Source organism: Bombina bombina, chromosome 1 (genome assembly GCF_027579735.1).
Source record: "Bombina bombina isolate aBomBom1 chromosome 1, aBomBom1.pri, whole genome shotgun sequence".
Classification (NCBI taxonomy): Eukaryota; Metazoa; Chordata; class Amphibia; order Anura; family Bombinatoridae; genus Bombina; species Bombina bombina.
This window is the reverse complement of record NC_069499.1, coordinates 356442108-356461540: the sequence shown is the minus strand read 5'-3', so window position 1 is coordinate 356461540 and position 19433 is coordinate 356442108. Positions and strand designations below refer to the sequence as shown.

The 19433-nt window shown below is 40.2% G+C and overlaps 1 protein-coding gene across 1 annotated transcript in view; it reads right to left on the bottom strand.

The window, feature by feature from the left end:
* The window catches only part of LOC128645318 (unconventional myosin-X-like), a 251366-nt gene that overhangs the window by 16581 nt on the left and 215352 nt on the right, over nt 1-19433 (bottom strand). Inside the window, 4 exon segments of the mRNA XM_053698222.1 lie at nt 5350-5647; nt 9679-9802; nt 10685-10842; nt 16661-16855. Of these exon segments, the coding sequence (XP_053554197.1) occupies nt 5350-5647; nt 9679-9802; nt 10685-10842; nt 16661-16855 (775 nt within the window).

Sequence of the window (19433 nt, the reverse complement as noted above, 5' to 3'; positions counted from 1 at the left end):
TTTATTGGGAGGAGTTTCTCCTCCTGAGTCCACGATCCCTGAGCCTTCAGGGAGTTCCAGACTGCACCCCAACCTAGAAGGCATCTGTTGTTACAATTGTCCAATCTGGCCTGCGAAAGGTCATACCTTTGGACAGATGGACCCGAGATAGCCACCACAGAAGAGAATCTCTGGTCTCTTGATCCGGATTTAGCAGAGGGGACAAATCTGTGTAATCCCCATTCCACTGACTGAGCATGCATAGTTGCAGCAGTCTGAGATGTAGGCGCACAAATGGCACTATGTCCATCGCCGCTACCATCAAGCCGATTACTTCCATACACTGAGCCACCGAAGGACGCGGAATAGAATGAAGAACACGGCAAGATTTTAGAAGCTTTAATAACCTGGATTCTGTCAGGTAAATCTTCATTTTTACAGAATCTATCAGAGTCCCTAGGAAGGAGACTCTTGTGAGTGGGGATAGAGAACTCTTTTCCTCGTTCACCTTCCACCCATGTGACCTGAGAAATGCCAGAACTATGTCCGTATGTGACTTGGCAATCTGAAAGCTTGACGCCTGTATCAGGATGTCGTCCAGATAAGGGGCCACTGATATACCTTGCGGTCTTAGGACCGCCAGAAGCGATCCCAGAACCTTTGTAAAGATTTTTGGAGCTGTAGCTAACCCGAAGGGAAGAGCCACAAATTGGTAATGCCTGTCCAGAAAGGCAAACCTTAGGAACCGATGATGATCTTTGTGAATCGGTATGTGAAGGTAAACATCCTTCAAATCCACTGTGGTCATGTACTGACCCTCCTGGATCATAGGTAGGATGGTCCGAATAGTTTCCATTTTGAACGATGGAACTCTGGAACCTCTTTTTTGGGAACGATGGAACCTCTTTTTTGGGAACCACAAACAGATTTGAATAAAAACCCTGTCCCGACTGTGGAACTGGACAGATCACTCCCATAACTAGGAGGTCTTGCACACAGCGTAAGAATGCCTCTTTCTTTATCTGGTTTACAGATAATCTCGAAAGGTGAAATCTCCCTTGAGGAGGGGAAGCTTTGAAGTCCAGAAGATATCCCTGAGATATGATCTCCAACGCCCAGGGATCCTGAACATCTCTTGCCCACGCCTGGGCGAAGAGAGAAAGTCTGCCCCCTACTAGATCCGTTACCGGATAGGGGGCCGTTCCTTCATGCTGTCTTAGAGGCAGCAGCAGGCTTTCTGGCCTTCTTGCCTTTGTTCCAGGACTGTTTAGGTTTCCAGCCCGGCTTGGATTGAGCAAAAGTTCCCTCTCGTCTTGCAGCAGAGGAAGTTGATGCTGCACCTGCCTTGAAGTTTCGAAAGGCACGAAAATTAGACTGTTTGGCCTTTGATTTGGCCCTGTCTTGAGGAAGGGTATGACCCTTACCTCCAGTAATGTCAGCAATAATTTCCTTCAAACCAGGCCCAAATAGGGTCTGCCCCTTGAAGGGAATGTTAAGTAATTTAGACTTTGAAGTCACGTCAGCTGACCAAGATTTAAGCCATAGCGCCCTACGCACCTGGATGGCGAATCCAGAATTCTTAGCCGTTAGTTTAGTCAAATGAACAATGGCGTCAGAAACAAAAGAATTAGCTAGCTTAAGTGTTCTAAGCTTGTCAAGTATTTCAGTCAATGGAGTAGCTGTCTGAAAGGCCTCTTCCAGAGACTCAAACCAGAACGCCGCAGCAGCAGTGACAGGCGCAATGCATGCAAGGGGCTGCAGGATAAAACCTTGTTGAATAAACATTTTCTTAAGGTAACCTTCTAATTTTTTATCCATTGGATCTGAAAAAGCACAACTGTCCTCGACAGGGATAGTGATACGCTTTGCTAAAGTAGAAACTGCTCCCTCCACCTTAGGGACCGTCTGCCATAAGTCCCGTGTGGTGGCATCTATTGGAAACATTTTTCTAAAAATAGGAGGGGGGGAAAACGGCACACCGAGTCTATCCCACTCCTTATTAATGATTTCTGTAAACCTTTTAGGTATTGGAAAAACATCAGTACACACCGGCACTGCATAGTATTTATCCAGTCTACACAATTTCTCTGGTACTGCAATTGTGTCACAGTCATTCAGAGCAGCTAACACCTCCCCAAGCAATACACGGAGGTTCTCAAGCTTAAATTTAAAAGTAGAAATATCTGAATCAGGTTTCCCCGAATCAGAAATGTCACCCACAGACTGAAGCTCTCCTTCCTCAGCTTCTGCATATTGTGACGCAGTATCAGACATGGGCCTTAAGGCATCTGCGCGCTCTGTACTACGTCTAACCCCAGAGCTATCGCGCTTTCCTCTGAATTCAGGCAGTCTGGCTAATACCGCTGACAGGGTATTATCCATGATTGCCGCCATGTCCTGCAAAGTAATCGCTATGGGCGTCTTTGATGTACTTGGCGCCATTTTAGCGTGAGTCCCTTGAGCGGGAGTCAAAGGGTCTGACACGTGAGAGAGTTAGTCGGCATAACTTCCCCCTCGCCAGAATCCTCTGGTGATAATTTTTTTAAAGATAAAAACTGATCTTTATTGTTTAAAGTGAAATCAAAACATTTAGTACACACTCATATGGGGTTCCACCATGGCTTTTAAACATAATGAACAAGTAGTTTCCTCTATGTCAGACATGTTTATACAGACTAGCAATGAGACTAGCAAGCTTGGAAAACACTTTGCATCAAGTTAAACAAGCAATATAAAAAACTTTACTGTGCCTTTAAGGGAAACAAATTTTGCTAAAATTTGAAATAACAGTGAAAAAAGGCAGTTAAACTAACAAAATTTTTACAGTGTATGTAACAAGTTAGCAGAGCATTGCACCCACTTGCAAATGGATGATTAACCCCTTAATACAAAAAACGAATTAACAAATTGAAAAAAACGTTTTTTAAACAGTCACAACTGCCACAGCTCCACTGTGGCTTTACCTTCCTCAATATATGACTTTTGAAGCCTTTTGAGCCCTTCAGAGATGTCCTAAAGCATGCAGGGGACTGCTGAGGGAAGCTGAATGTCTCTGTCTGTAATTTTAACTGCGCAAAAAAGCGCTAAAATAGGCCCCTCCCACTCATATTACAACAGTGGAAAGCCTCAGGAAACTGTTTCTAGGCAAAAATAAAGCCAGCCATGTGGGAAAAACTAGGCCCCAATAAGTTTTATCACCAAAGCATATATAAAAACGATTAAACATGCCAGCAAACGTTTTATATTGCACATTAATCAGAGTATATACCTCTGATAGCAAGCCTGATACTAGTCGCTATTAAATCACTGTATTTAGGCTTAACTTACATTAATCCGGTATCAGCAGCTTTTTTCTAGCAAATTCCATCAATATAAAAACTTAAACTGCACATACCTTATTGCAGGATAACCTGCACGCCATTCTCCCTCTGAAGTTAACTCACTCCTCAGACATATGTGAGAACAGCAGTGGATCTTAGTTACTTCTGCTAAGATCATAGAAAAACGCAGGCAGATTCTTCTTCTAAATGCTGGCTGAGATAAAATAGTACAACTCCGGTACCATTTAAAAACAATAAACTTTTGATTGAAGAAAAAACTAACTATATTACACCACTTTCCTCTTACTACCTCCAGCTATGTTGAGAGCTTGCAAGAGAATGACTGGGTATGGCAGTTAGGGGAGGAGCTATATAGCAGCTCTGCTGTGGGTGATCCTCTTGCAACTTCCTGTTGGGAAGGAGAATATCCCACAAGTAATGGATGATCCGTGGACTGGATACACCTTACAAGAGAAAAAACCATCGCACAAAACATAGCATATTCGCATTAGCAAATGTGAAATATTTACAGTAAATACATCGTTAAAATCTTTATTAAAAGATTAATATTGCATAAATATGTTTTATCATGTTTTCATCCACTTAATGGCAAAGGGCTCTAATGCACTTATATATATATGTTTATATATGTGTACATATATATTTTTTTATGTGTATATATGACTGTAAATAAATATACACATAGATATAAATACATTAATATATATGTACACACACACACACACATATACATCTTTAGCAATGTTTATGTATGTGTCTCAATCCTTGAGCCCTTATAACTTTTTTGTTTTTATTAAATAATTGTTATTAGACAGTGTTAATAGGAGTGTAACTGTGCTTTGTAATGTATTTTTAAAGTTTTTTGTGCAAGTTTTTCGTTTCAGAAAACAGTTAACCATGGCTCTGAGATCGCGGTAAAGACTGAAGCATAAATGACAATTGTGCTAGTGCTCCACTTGTAATATGAGCGCAATGAAAACAGCTTGCAAAAACACGATTAGGCTAGGGCAAAACTGTTTGCACCTCACATGTAAGCTAGCCCTAACTCTTTTTTGTTACAATGTTTTAACCATTTGTATTTTATGCTTTAATTTTACACACTAATTCCTCATTAAACTATTTCATTTTTGTAATGTGACAGTCTGTGCTGATATTCTAACCCAAGTTTTACTACTTAATAAAATGTAAAACGTCTAAATCTTCCTCTATTTATGGGTGCTGCTATATTGAAATCTAGCTTCATTGCATTTCAGTGTTTAGGTTTTTACAGATGTAACTAGCATCTCTTCTTCGGATACATTATAACCTAGTACCTAAAGTTAGGGGGGTGCATGATATGTACTTCAGTAGCGCATCTATTTTCAGGCTCATATTTTCAGTCTAAAGTTTTACAGACTTCTATGGGGAAGCGCAGTAAAAGTAATGTAGGATAACGCTCGTGTGCTTAGCCGATGGTGCGCAAGTAGTGAAATTCTTCATGTAGTTCTGTGCTATACTATTAATAATAATGCTTTACTTCAGGTTTTAAAAAGAGTCACATTTTACATTGGTATTTTGGATTTTGCTCAAGCGCAACACGTAACTCACCACTTGTAATATGAGTGCAACGAGTGCGCTAATAGAGCTCCCTGCAATATCCATTTAAAGTATATGGCACAATAAAACCAGTGCTACGGAATTTGGCTGCGCTATACAAATAAATGATAACAATAAAACGTTTTTGCCCTGTTAAGATGTTTTGGCTATCAGATTTTACCATCCACCTGAATACCAGATTGTGCTTTATTTTTAGAGTGAGACCAAGAGCAAGATAATGTACCCAGTGCTATTGATTGCACTCCACTTGTAACCTGCCCTTTAGTGTTTACCGTCCTTTAAATGTGAGTGTATCAAAAACCACTGTTGAGCTCGGTAGAAAACTAAATATACATTAAATTAAATGCAATAAAGGACAATTGCCAGTAACACTCTAGTGATCATGTGACCAAGAGAGTGACACAATAATCTATACCTAATAAATTCTCCTCACCGTTTGAGATGGAACTTGAGATATCGCAAAATCTCCCTTCCAGGCAAGAAGGTGCAACTCATACAGGCAAGAAGTTGCCAGTGACGCAGGTTGCCAGCACTGTTCGGTTGGGGGACATTATTTGTCTGTTTGATGAGTTGACAGTACACCTCATCACGCAGCGGCTTCAGATCTTGACAGGTCTGCAGGATGCCCTGGATTATAGGAACAGGGTCAGGAACAGTCTCAATCTCCTGAAGAGAGTTAAAGATCCGCACAGCCTCATCTTGCAGAGTTGTATAACCCTTCTCCTTTTGTACTGAAAATAAAGAGCAGAGGGGATTATTGTATGTAGTGAGCAGCAAATGTCATGTAGACATGAGGAAAAAGAATAACAAACAAGCAAGTATCTTATTAACGCATTATTTCAATTCTAAAGTCAGAAAGAGCGACATCAGTTTAATTAATATTTTATTGAAAAAAGTAAATTTAGATAAAATGGATATTTTTCCTGTTTAGTTTATACATGTTGTGTTACTGGAATTTAGATTTTTTTTAGACAAAATTATTTTGACTACAGTATGCAAAAAATGCTAAATACACAAAACATTGGATTACTATCTACTTACCCTGTTAGAAATAAACACAATTAATATACATACTATATTTACATACACAAGTACAATGGGTTTTACACTTCCAGTACTAACATGGTTTAGAGGGCACCTGCCTGATCTTGTTTTGTTATTAATACTTCTGATTCTAAATCTCAGCCTCTTTTACATGTACTGGGTTAGACAAAGAAAATAAGAAGAGGGTTCCACAGATTGAGCATAATAAATACAACGGTATTAAACACATAGCCAATATCCAGCTCAGGGCCTGCAGCACATTGCAGCTCCTTGAGAGGGCGAGGAATATGAGCAAATTAGGAGCAGCTCCACCCGCATTGCCTTTTCAGGGCCACGTGCTGTGCCTCCAAAGAGAGATTTTATGTGTTTTACCCCTTTGTAGGAAACTTATACAAAAATGTCATTCTGCAACACAGAATATATCCTTTTTGCAGCAGAAAATCAATTTAAAAGAATGGCACAGTGCTAGAACACAAAACTGTCAAATCCAGTGTGTGCGCACGTTTTCATGTGTGTGTGTGTGTTTGCATTTGTGTGTGCACTTGTGTATGTGTATATGTGCGCATGCGTTTGTGTGTGCGCACATTTAGTGTGTCTGTGTGTGCGTATGTGCATGCGTGTGTATGCGTGCATGTGTGAGAGAGTGCTTTAAAGGATAAAGAGAAGGAGAAGAAATGCAGGTATTTAGTAAGGTTGTACATTTTCTGGGGGTACAAGCTGGAAATACCATATTAGGCTTGTCTTTAGCTATAGCAATCTTATGCCACTGTCATAACTATGGTATTACAGGCAAGTCATTTATTCGTGCTTTTTCAGCTATATAGTTTATTAGGATGTATATAAATAAAATCTAGTAATTCCAAATTAAATGTATTGCTTTATCGTTTTTATTATTAAATAAATAGAATAGTTTCAAATGAAAAGAAAAAAATAATAAAAAGAAATCAGGTAACAAATAAAAACTATTGTGAAATGTTCTTGTTATGCTTTCGCTCAAGGTTATGAGATTGTTTTTGTTTGGTAATCATTAATAATGATGTCAACAATCTATTGAAAATGGAATAAATATTTCTTCCCCTGACGCCATAGGGGAACACAGGATTGTTTGGTTGTTAAAAAAGGTTTTAGTTGGTTTAAACATATATATTAAATATATATTACATTTTACCTTAGCACTAAAAAAAAAAATTTTTTCCTTCAACTTTTAACTGCATTATAAAATAATGAATACTATTATTTATAATGTATTCTTTTAATTTACACTGTACTCACGATTTCTTTCACACTAAATTTGAGGTTAGTGCCTGAAATCTAAATTTCTGAATAACTGTTCTATTACACACTATAAGGGAAAAATGTGCATCCCGTTGCAATAGGAAATGCTTAAAATGTCGAGAAAAGAGAATTTTTAAAGGGACACTGAATCCAATTTTTTTCGTTCATGATTCAGATAGAGCATAAAATTTTAAGCAACTTTCTAATTTACTCCTATTATCAATTTTTCTTCGTTCTCTTGCTAGCTTTATTTAAAAAGCAGCAATGTGATGCATAGGAGCTGGCCCATTTTTGGTTGAAACCCTGGGTTATGCTTGCTTATTGGTAGGTAGATGTAAGCCTCCAATAAACAAGTGCTATCCATGGTGCTGAACCTAAAATGGGCTGGCTGCTAAGATTTACATTCCTGCTTTTAAAATAAAGATAGCAAGAGAACGAAGAAAAATTGATAATAGGAGAAAATTAGAAAGTTGCTTAAAATTGCATGCTCTATCTGAATCATGAAAGAAAAAAATTGGGTTCAGTGTCCCTTTAAGTTAATGACTAGAAACAAATGATTCATTTGAGGCCCTCTTTCCAGTTATTTATTAGTCCACAGATTTGAAAGAGATTGCACCACTCACTCAAATAAGGAGTCTGAGCACCTAACAAATAAATTATCAGAAGGGGAACAAAGGTACACTAATATGGCCAAAAGTATGAGGATACTACTACTAATTAATGAGTTCAGGTGTTTCATCAGGTGCATAAAGTCAAGCACACAGCCATGAAATCTCCATAGACTAATATTGGCAGTACAATGGGTCATGCTGAAGAGCTTAGTACCACCTTTGCTACAAGTCAGGCTGTGAAATGTCTGCCCTGGTCAACTGAATATTATTGTGAGGTGGAAGTGTCTAGGAGCCACAACAGCCCAGCCCTGAAGTGGTAGATCACTCAAACCCACAGTGCGGGCTGCAGAGTGCTGAAGATTGTATAGAGTAAAAGTCACCTATCATCTGTTGTATCACTCACTATAGAGTTCCAACTGTCTCTGGAAGTAACATCAGCACAAGCACTGTGTGTAAGGAGGTACATGAAAAGGGTTTACATGGCCAAACTACACAAGCCTCACATCAGCATGTGCAATGCCAAGCATTAACTGGAGTGGTGTAAATAACGCTGCCACTGAACTCTGGAGCAGTGTTCTCTGGAGTGATAAATCACACTTCAGGATGGAGGAATCTGGGTGAGGCGGATGCCAGGAGAATGCTTCTTACCAGAATGCATCAGCCTCTATTTAACAAAGGTCTGGCGGACCTGATCCGACAGTGCGAATCAGGTCCGCCAGACCTCGCTGAATACGGAGAGCAATACGCTCTCCGTATTCAGCATTGCACAAGCAGCTCACAAGAGCTGCTGGTGCAACGCCGCCCCCAGAAGACTCGCGTCCAATCGTCCGCCAGCAGGGTGGTGTCAAGCAACCCGATCAAGTACGAATTGCGGCGATGTCTGTCCGCCTGCTCAGAGCAGGTGGACAGGTTATGGAGCAGCGGTCTTTAGACCGCTGCTTCATAACTGGTGTTTCTGACGAGCCTGCAGGCTCGCCAGAAACATGGCCCTTCAAGCTCCGTTCGGAGCTTGATAAATATGGGCCATAGAGTATACTGTGAAGTATGGGGGAGAAGGAATAATAGTCTGTTGCTGTTTTTTAGAGATTGGGCTTGGGCCCTTAGGTCTAGTAAAATTTAATCTTAATGATACAGGATACAAACACATTTTAGACAATTGGGTGCTTACAACTTCGTGACAACAGTTTGGGGAAGGTCCTTTCCTGTTCCAACATGACTATACCGTTGTCTACAAAGCAAGGTCCACAAAGGCATGGTATGAAGGAACGCAAGTGGCCTGCACAAAGTCCTGCCCTTAACAACACTGAACATCTTTGGGATGAATTGCAATGCCGATTTAGAGATAGACCTTTTTTAACATCAGCACCATACCTCACAAATGTTCTTTTGGCTGAATGGGCACAAATTTCCTTGTGGAATGCCTTACCAGAAGAGTTGTGACTTTTATAGTTACAAAGGGAGAGCCAAATCCATATTAATGCACCTGGGTTTAGAACAGGATGTCCAACAAGCTCATATAGGTGTGATGGTCAGCTGCCTACATCATTTTAGCCATATAGTGTATCTGTGCAGCCGTAAATGCTTATTCTTGAAACATACAAAGAGGCGATGACCAGAGTGGTAAATCTGCAGACCTTGTTGACAGATACAGATGTAGTAAGTGAGATACTAATGGGAAGAGAAGGAAAGAAGCTTCTAAAAGAAGAACTGAATGTTTGAAAGGGATCAGATGAGAAGATAAGATAAGCAAAACTTTCTTCATGATCAACAGATATGCCACAATGTAATTTTCTCAAATATTGTGCCTATGTAACTATGAAAAAGGTACATACAATTGAGGTTGACGTCTCCATAAGGTAAGGGCAGTAGGGGTGAATGCAGAGCATGCTGGGTATATCTCAGGATGGGGTTTCTTTTGTAGGTCTGCTCAACAGCTTCACTGTTCAGACTATTTTCCTGATAAAGAAATTGCAAACTTACAGATTAGTGCACAGACTTGTGATCATTCTAGTCATTTCAATGTTGTGGAGAAACCATAATTCCCATGACATTACAAGTAGAGTATAAACAGTAAATACAACTGTTACTTACTCAAATAGAAAATAAAAACATGTTGCAAAGTATGTAAAAATACATTAAATAATAATTTGCTAAATTCAGAAAATAAATTAATATAACTTTTTTAATAATAAAGGGTAAAATATCCAGAATTTAAAGCATAATGTTTAATTACATTATAATACTTTGCTCAAATGTAGTTACCATATATTATTTTGTATCATAAAGAGCGCAACTGGAAACTCAACTATGTATGTTGGGGATATGTATGCCTTATATTGCCAGCGGGAACTTGGTACAAACAATGTGGTATTACTTATTATTTTTAAAATATGACCTCCATGATTGACTATTAGTATTTGTGTATTACCTTTTAATACATCTGTGCACATCATTAGTAAAATTAAACACCAGTATTTCTAAGCCTTCTAAAGACATTTTATTAAACAACTGTTACTTGTGATGTGTGTGGCTACCTTTTAAATACCATTAAATATGCAACACCCAAAAGAAGGAAACAAAACACATTTGACTGTTCATTATCTGCTAATGACATAACTTGATAGTCTTTTTGTGTACTATTACTTCTCAAAGCCTTTCAATGCACATTTATATAGTAAATTAAACACAAATACAAGTTTAGTGTATTATATATATAAGGTGTTAGGAGGTAATAGACAAAAGAAAACTATCAAGTGCTGTTATTTGCTGACCATATCCCCCGTCCCTCTCACATTATGCCAGATTATTACTTCTAAACAACCATCATTTGTAAAATACCTTGATATCCCGGATTAACTGCTGTGTGGGAGTCTGAATTGGAGCCTTGCTATCAATTACACCTTGGATTGCATTGGCCCACCTCATAGCTTCATTTAGCAGTTTAGTATAGAGTCTATATGAATGTTTTCGGCCATAGACCACAATGTTCCAGTAACCTACAAGAAAATGAGCCACCTTAGTTAATATCAAACATATATATTTAGTATGGTTTATGATTGTGTTACCTTTATTGTTGCATTTTTTATTTTTTATTAAATATTGATTGTATTTCAAAGTGTAATCTAGCACTGATATATATATATATATATATATATATATATATATATATATATATATATAACAAAAACTTGCACTCGCTGGTCTTTTAAACACAGTTTTTACTGTGAAAATATAGTGACGTTTCGTGGATGTTTTGTCCCCGAAACGTCACTATATTTTCACAGTAAAAAGTGAGTTTAAAAGACCAGTGATTGCAAGTTTTTGTTACTTTTATTTATCCTGTACTAGCACCCTGGCAGTTTAACTGAAAAGTGAGAGTGCTCTCCTGTGTTCCAATATATATATGAAAAGAGAGATGAACGCACTCCGCTGAGACAGAACAAAAGCTAGAATAACTTCCATGCCTGTTGATTTTCAGTGCCACTCAGGGTGCATACTCTTTAAGCACACTATGCCTTTTCACAGAGAAAAAATATCCTGCGGCATATCAGTCTGACCCTGCCCAATGACAGTCCAGTGCCGAAATACCAGGCAATTCTTCTCTGAACATAAGAAACCACAACCCCAGATGATCGTAAGGGCATGTGTGCAAGGAGTCCACGTCTGGTTTCCACCATTACTCTTAGGGAGACCTAAGAGCAATTTGCATAAATATGAAAAGAGAGAGAGGCACTCAGCTTAGACAGAACCAAAGCTAGAATAACTTCCATGCCTGTTCATTTTCAGTGCCACTCATGGTGCATACTCTTTTAGCACACTATGCCTTTTCACAGAGAAAAAATATCCTGTAGCATATCAGTCTGACCCTGCCCAATGACAGTCCAGCGCAATTCTTCTCTGAACAAGAGAAACAACAACCACAGACGATCGTTTCGGCCTTTTGTGGACCTCGTCAGTGAGGTGCAATTGCATCTCTCTAAGGGCATGTGTGCAAGGAGTCCACGTTTGGGCAGGGTCAGACTGATATGCTACAGGATATTTTTGCTCTGTGAAAAGCATAGTGTGCTAAAAGAGTATGCACCCTGAGTGACACTGGAAGTGAGCAGGCATTGAAGTTATTCTAGCTTTTGTTCTGTCTCAGCTGAGTGCATCTCTTTTCTTATTTATGCAAATTGCTATTAGGTCTCCCGAAGAGTAAAAGGGGAAACCAGACGTGGACTCCTTGCACACATGCCCTTAGAGAGATGCAACTGCACCTCACTGACGAGGCCCACAGAAGGCCGAAACGATCGTCTGGGGTTTGTTGTTTCTCTTGTTCAGAGAAGAATTTACTGGTATTTCTGCACTGGACTGTCATTGGGCGGGGTCAGACTGATATGCTACAGGATATTTTTTCTCTGTGAAAAGGCATAGTGTGCTAAAAGAGTATGCACCCTGAGTGGCAATGAAAATGAACAGGCAAAAAGATATTATAGCGTTTGTTCTGTCTCAGCTGAGTGTGTCTCTCTCTTTTCTTATTTATGCAAATTGCTCTTAGGTCTCCCTAAGAGTAAAAGGGGAGGGGGCGTGTCTCTGGGCAGCACCTTGAATGGTCGCAATATCAGTTGCTCTGAGTGAAGCATTAATAATTTGCCTGTTATTGATGTCTATAAGGATCATCCATTTACCTTTCCCTGGTAACTAAGCTCTGCTTATCTAGCTGATTTGAATGATATTACAAAATTGGGACTATCACCCTTAACAACTGATCCGGAGAGTTGAGGCCTAAGGCAGCCACTAGAGTGAGAGGCCCTCAACACCCCCCCCCCCCGGTACCTTGTAAGCCGGGTATGCATTGCGTGGACACTGACAACTACAACAGTATGGAGCCTGACGCAGCTATAATAATTGATGAGATATGCAATCTCTTAAACGAGCACTTTCTAAAGCTTAAAGAGAAGATGGCAGCAGCTTGGGCATATGACGGAAATAGTGCTGATACTAAGCCTGACTCAGTGGATTTAGAACGAGCAAAGGAACCTGAGCCCCCAAAACACTGTTTGCATCTGAACCCAACCAGTACAAAACAAGATAATGGACCCTCTATAAGCAATGGATCGGCGCCCATCTTTGAAAACCTGGTGGTAACTGCCGCATGCTGCCTACTCACAGCTGGGCCGGAGGCAGGCCCCGTCTCCTTGACAAGTGAGGTGGCATATGCCTCTGAATTAGGAGAAATTCTTGTACGGCAAAAATCCCCACTGATTACCAACACCTACTGGGTCCAGCAGCCTCGTCCCACAAATGGAGGTGATCCAAAACCTTACAAAGAGTTATCCGCAGAGAAAAAAGTAGCACGTGGGGACTATATCTGAGCTAAATGGCGCCGCTCCGCCACCTCAGAAGCCTCTGCCAGTAAAACTAGAGGGCCTCGAAAGGTCGCATACGGTACTCAGCGATATTGGCTAATTATCTATGGAGTCAGCACGAGCTCTAACTGGAGGACATCCCCCAAGCTGAAGACCCAGAACAGACACGGAGACAAGTTGGCTGTGTTCGGTCAGCAGACTTTGTTTCAAAGAGGCCATTGTGGGGGCTGGATAGGTCTCTGGAGATACGCGCATAGAGGCTTATGGAGAGCGATCAAGAACACTTTCTACGCTCAGGATATCGGAGGTACTATACTCCCAATACGTTCTGGCAAAGGCTTATTGAAAAGGACACTTTGGCTTGACAGGCTCAGAAAAGTCAAAAATAGTGAGATATCTTGCAGAGGGATGCAGCACTCTTAAAATTGCAAAGCTTCTGAAGCGTGATCATCGAACAATCAAGCGTTTCATTAAAAATAGTCAACAGGGTCACAAGAAGCGTGTGGAAAAACCAAGGCGAAAAATAACTGCCCATGAACTGAGAAAAGTCCAGCGTGCAGCTGCCAAGATGCCACTTGCCACCAGTTTGGCCATATTTCAGAGCTGCAACATCACTGGAGTGCCCAAAAGCACAAGGTGTGCAATACTCAGAGACATGGCCAAGGTAAGAAAGGCTGAAAGACGACCACCACTCAACAAGACACACAAGCTGAAACGTCAAGACTGGGCCAAGAAATATCTCAAGACTGATTTTTCTAAGGTTTTATGGACTGATGAAATGAGAGTGAGTCTTGATGGGCCAGATGGATGGGCCCGTGGCTGGATTGGTAAAGGGCAGAGAGCTCCAGTCCGACTCAGACGCCAGCAAGGTGGAGGTGGAGTACTGGTTTGGGCTGGTATCATCAAAGATGAGCTTGTGGGGCCTTTTTCGGGTTGAGGATGGAGTCAAGCTCAACTCCCAGTCCTACTGCCAGTTTCTGGAAGACACCTTCTTCAAGCAGTGGTACAGGAAGAAGTCTGCATCCTTCAAGAAAAACATGATTTTCATGCAGGACAATGCTCCATCACACGCGTCCAAGTACTCCACAGCGTGGCTGGCAAGAAAGGGTATAAAAGAAGAAAATCTAATGACATGGCCTCCTTGTTCACCTGATCTGAACCCCATTGAGAACCTGTGGTCCATCATCAAATGTGAGATTTACAAGGAGGGAAAACAGTACACCTCTCTGAACAGTGTCTGGGAGGCTGTGGTTGCTGCTGCACGCAATGTTGATGGTGAACAGATCAAAACACTGACAGAATCCATGGATGGCAGGCTTTTGAGTGTCCTTGCAAAGAAAGGTGGCTATATTGGTCACTGATTTGTTTTTGTTTTGTTTTTGAATGTCAGAAATGTATATTTGTGAATGTTGAGATGTTATATTGGTTTCACTGGTAAAAATAAATAATTGAAATGGGTATATATTTGTTTTTTGTTAAGTTGCCTAATAATTATGCACAGTAATAGTCACCTGCACACACAGATATCCCCCTAAAATAGCTATAACTAAAAACAAACTAAAAACTACTTCCAAAACTATTCAGCTTTGATATTAATGAGTTTTTTGGGTTCATTGAGAACATGGTTGTTGTTCAATAATAAAATTAATCCTCAAAAATACAACTTGCCTAATAATTCTGCAGTCCCTGTATGTGTTCTATTTATTTACATACTGTATTTATGTTGGTGAAACAGGTTGTATAATTGATTGTGTTTGTATATGTGATATGATTGGGTTAAAATGTGCCCTATAACGGTTATAGTTTCACCTGTTAGGTTTTCCCATAACCATAGATAGTGTATAAAAACTATGTGCAATTATGCTTGCTTGGAACTAGTAATTTTTTCCTGTAATTCACCATATAGAACTGTCCCATCCCATCACGCTACCCTGCTATAGGTCATACAGAGGGCAATATCTTATTCTGCAGTCTGGAAATATTCAAAGACCTGTCATAAAAGAGGAGATTTTTGATGATGTAAATGGGCTCTGAATATTCACCCTTTGTCTCTATTAAGATTTACCTTGGTCCCTACACCTGTATTACTATTATGCCAGTTACCATTAAACGCCTCGCTTTCACAATATATTTAGTTTAACCTGGAATAAGAGTTAGTGGTTTGTTGCGTTAGGTCCCATGGTGCTTGAAATATATGGGTTATTCTTTCATACAACATGGTATGTGATACTCTTCTAAGCCCAAGAATATATATTCTCCTAGTTGATCTACCCCTATAGAATCTTGCTGTTATAACTTAGTCCAAAGACCTATTATTGAGACCTACTATCGTCATAGGAGATATATATAATAATAGATTCATAGGTCACAAAACAAGAAAACTGAGGTTTATGTCGAGACCCAAGAGTGGTCTCATTTTAATCATAAATGTCTTCTGCAAATTATCTTCTCCCCCATAGTTCTGCAAGGTCCAAAAGTGGCCTTTCGTTTTAGTTAGAATACAGGTAGTTTTGTTGGCAAGCTTTATGTTTTCTTTTCACAATTTTTCAACACTCTCATGTGCTATATGTATTTTATATAATGTATAGTGGTTTTTCTGCATTGAAACAAACTTCTGTATTGACTTAACTGCTATTATATACATGTATGCTGTGCTTGGAACCTCAATAAAAATTAATTAAAAAAAAAAAAAAAAAAAAAAAGGGGAAACCAGACGTGGACTCCTTGCACACATGTCCCTAGAGAGATGCGACTGCACCTCACTGACAAGGCCCACAGAAAGCCGAAACTTACATCTGGGGTTTGTTGTTTCTCTTGTTCAGAGAAGAATTGCCTGGTATTTCGGCGCTGGACTGTCATTGGGCAGGGTCAGACAGATATGCTACAGGATATTTTTTCTCTGTGAAAAGGCACGGGTGAAACGTATGTAGCTTTATGTCGGTATTCTGTGTGTTTAATATGTTGCTAATGCTATCAATGTTTAATTAAATACTAATAATTTCAGTGTTTACTCTCTCTTTTATACCTGTGGTTATAATATATTCTTTATGAGTAATAGTCTGATGTTGGGTAATAGTGGTCTTTTGTCTCTACTGTTAAATATTTAACACTTTATCACTACCATGCACTACAAAAAGTGTATCCATGTTGGCAACACTATTTTGTAAATGACTCTCATATATATTACTCTAGTAGTGCTGATACATTTATATTATGATATAGATATATATAAATATATATATATAGCTATTTTATGGGGGTACTCATCGGTACTGGAGTACCCCTGCTTCTGCCAACTCATAAGAGGTAATATTTGTAACCATCATGTAAATACTCTAGTTTTCACAAGAGAGGCTGCAAAATACATCAAGCATACATACACACACATACACATATACACACACATACACACACACATACACACACACACACATTTATACACTCTTCTAATATGTATGATTTGTACCTGTTTCTGCATGGGTTTTCTCATCCGGCTGTACCACAGAGCAGAGACTGTTGAGAACAAGTGTGCCAAGCTTGGCAGCCACACGTTCAGATGATTTGTAATAATCCAGAGCATTGCGAGTCAATACGAACCATCGCCTCTTCAGCTTCAAAGAAGCCATCTTAGTGCTGCTTTGAACCTCTTTATGAAGCCAACCTTTAGGGGCAAAATGTATGTTTTAATTAAAGGGACAGTATACAGCAATTTTCAATATAACTGCATGTAATAGACACTACAAAAAAAAAAAGAATATGCACAGATACGGATATAAAAATCCTGTACAACACCTTTTAAAAACTTACTTAGAAGCTCCTAATTAAGCACGGTTGATGAGGTTAGGCTGGGACATACACTGAAATGGGCTGAGGAAAAAGGAAGAGCAGCCCCTCCCCCTCCCCCACATATAAAAACTATAAATTTTTACAAAAACACCCCAAGATGTGCTATATAAATGGACCATCTACAAAACATTTATGAAAACAAAAATCTAGTGTACGTCCCTTTAATGATAAAAAAACCCCAACATGGGGGGCGGAGCCTGCTCTCAAAGCGGCAAGACATGTCTCTGTGAAGCTCCGTGAGGTTAAAAGGATTTTTGCAGACTATCTATTTTAAACCCACAAAATATTTCACTGACTGGATATATCTGACCTTATATATCACTCAGGTTTGCATATACCCTAGGAGCTGATGTTCTGACTTTGTTCTAGCCTATGTTCTCTGAGACGGCTGTGTTGTGGTCCTCTCACAGGCCTGGAAGCCATTTTAATTCAGATCTCATGGAGTTTACAGAACACAGGTCCGGGGCTGCCGCACACTAACCCCCCCCCATTGCCGGGGTTACGGTGTCCTACACTAGGACTACAGACAAGGATCTACTTACAGAAGGAACAAACTAATACCAAAACAGTTGCAGATTGCCATTTCGTATTCAGACCTATCTCATCTTATACCAACACTGTCTACGCTTATGCAATACCATCCTTGCTATACGGGATAGATAACAGGGGATTTTAGTGCTACCCTCATCAGCACATATCTAATAAAGATGGCGTCAGGCGCTGAGGCGATGCTTGCAGCCGTGACAAGACTGCTGCATGACCACCATGATCGACTACTACAAGCTTGGGATGCCGAGTGGGATGGCCTCCGTGAGCTGGCGAGACAAGTTGGACACCGCCACAAGCGGCCAGGAGACTGGGTAGAGAAAGCTAATGCAGCTGCAAATTTTCAAGAGCCTACTCTAGCCTTGTCAAGCCCAGTACCTATAGCCCTGACTGCGGCAGCACCGCACTTGATTATACCTGATTGGAACCCCCCAGCCGGGGATGTCTACCCAGAGGATGCAATGGACATGTGCGGACTACAACTCAGAGTCTCCAGGTCACGGCGGACCGCCTCTGATGTGAGTGCTGCATCCCTACCCCTGGAAACAGCTCACCTCGCATATGCTGTTACTGACGCCAGCAAGCTGCCTGTGGAACACTGTGAGGGTAAGGTGACAGTGGGTGAATTACAGGAACAATCCGGGATGTCACCCGCTAAATCTGGGAAGAGCCCTGCAATGGAACATCTGGCTTTAGCGGCGGGACTTTCAGCTGCACTGTATCGCCTTCCTCCGGTAAGAATGAGACTGAGGGACCGACTTTCAGTGTGGGACACTTTTCAGGGCACTCGGCATCAGCCCATGGTTTATGCAGCCACACTTCGCAATTGCCGGCCTTTTGACCCTGGGGGCTAATAGACTTTAGTGAGCCTGCCATTTGACTGGGCACGATATGGGGAAAGGAAAGAGAACTTTCTCACATTGATTTTTGGGCCGCCTGTGTGCTGCACTTTTTGAACTGGTGCTACCCGCTTTCACGCTTATCTGATGGGTAGGATGTTAGGTAACTTTTGGGGAGAGTGGTTTTTACATATTCCTTTGGATATCTGTACTGCTCCAAAATAGGGAGTTTGGTCTGTCTCTCTCGATATATTCTCTGCCTCTGGTTAGACTGTGCGTTTATGTTACTGCACGCACCTATCTGTCAGTGTTTTAATATGCATATTGTGACCAGTACTATTTCCCTCCATGGTTTTTCTCCACATGGCTGTAATGGAGTCTATCCTGTTCCAATTTTTCTCAGACAAAGTTTAAAGTTTATTTAATTCTCCCCCTTTTTATGTATGTATATAATCGCTAGTCTAACTAGTATGTTCTACCCTGCATTAATAGTACAACTTTACTGCTATACATAGATGTTAGTTCTCTCCACTAGATGTCGTTAGTGCTTTAAAATTTACCAACATAATAATGTTTATTTGGCCCTTTGAAATATTTCATGTGTAGATATATAGTAGACATACCTCTACCTCCGCACCCAGCCTTCCCTATATATTTGTATTACTTGGTGATATCCCTGCAAGCGACTAAATAGCTAAGGGTGCACGATTCAATATCCCTATGTACCCAAGTGTTGATTATATATTTCCTTCAATTACATCTCGGGTCCAAGAGTGGCCCATTTTATTGTTCTCCCTTCCCCTGAATACCCCCGCTATAATTTCCTAATATCTCAGGGGGCCCAAGAGCGGCCTCCATGTTTCACTAGGGGTAAATGTTATGTTTTTATTTTATCATATGCTAATGGGGACTCACTATATTAGAAAATAGGAGGTTGAAAAATTTCTCTTCATCTGTAAGCTTAGATAATATTTGCTTTCTTTTAGTGGCATGACTGTATCTGGAACC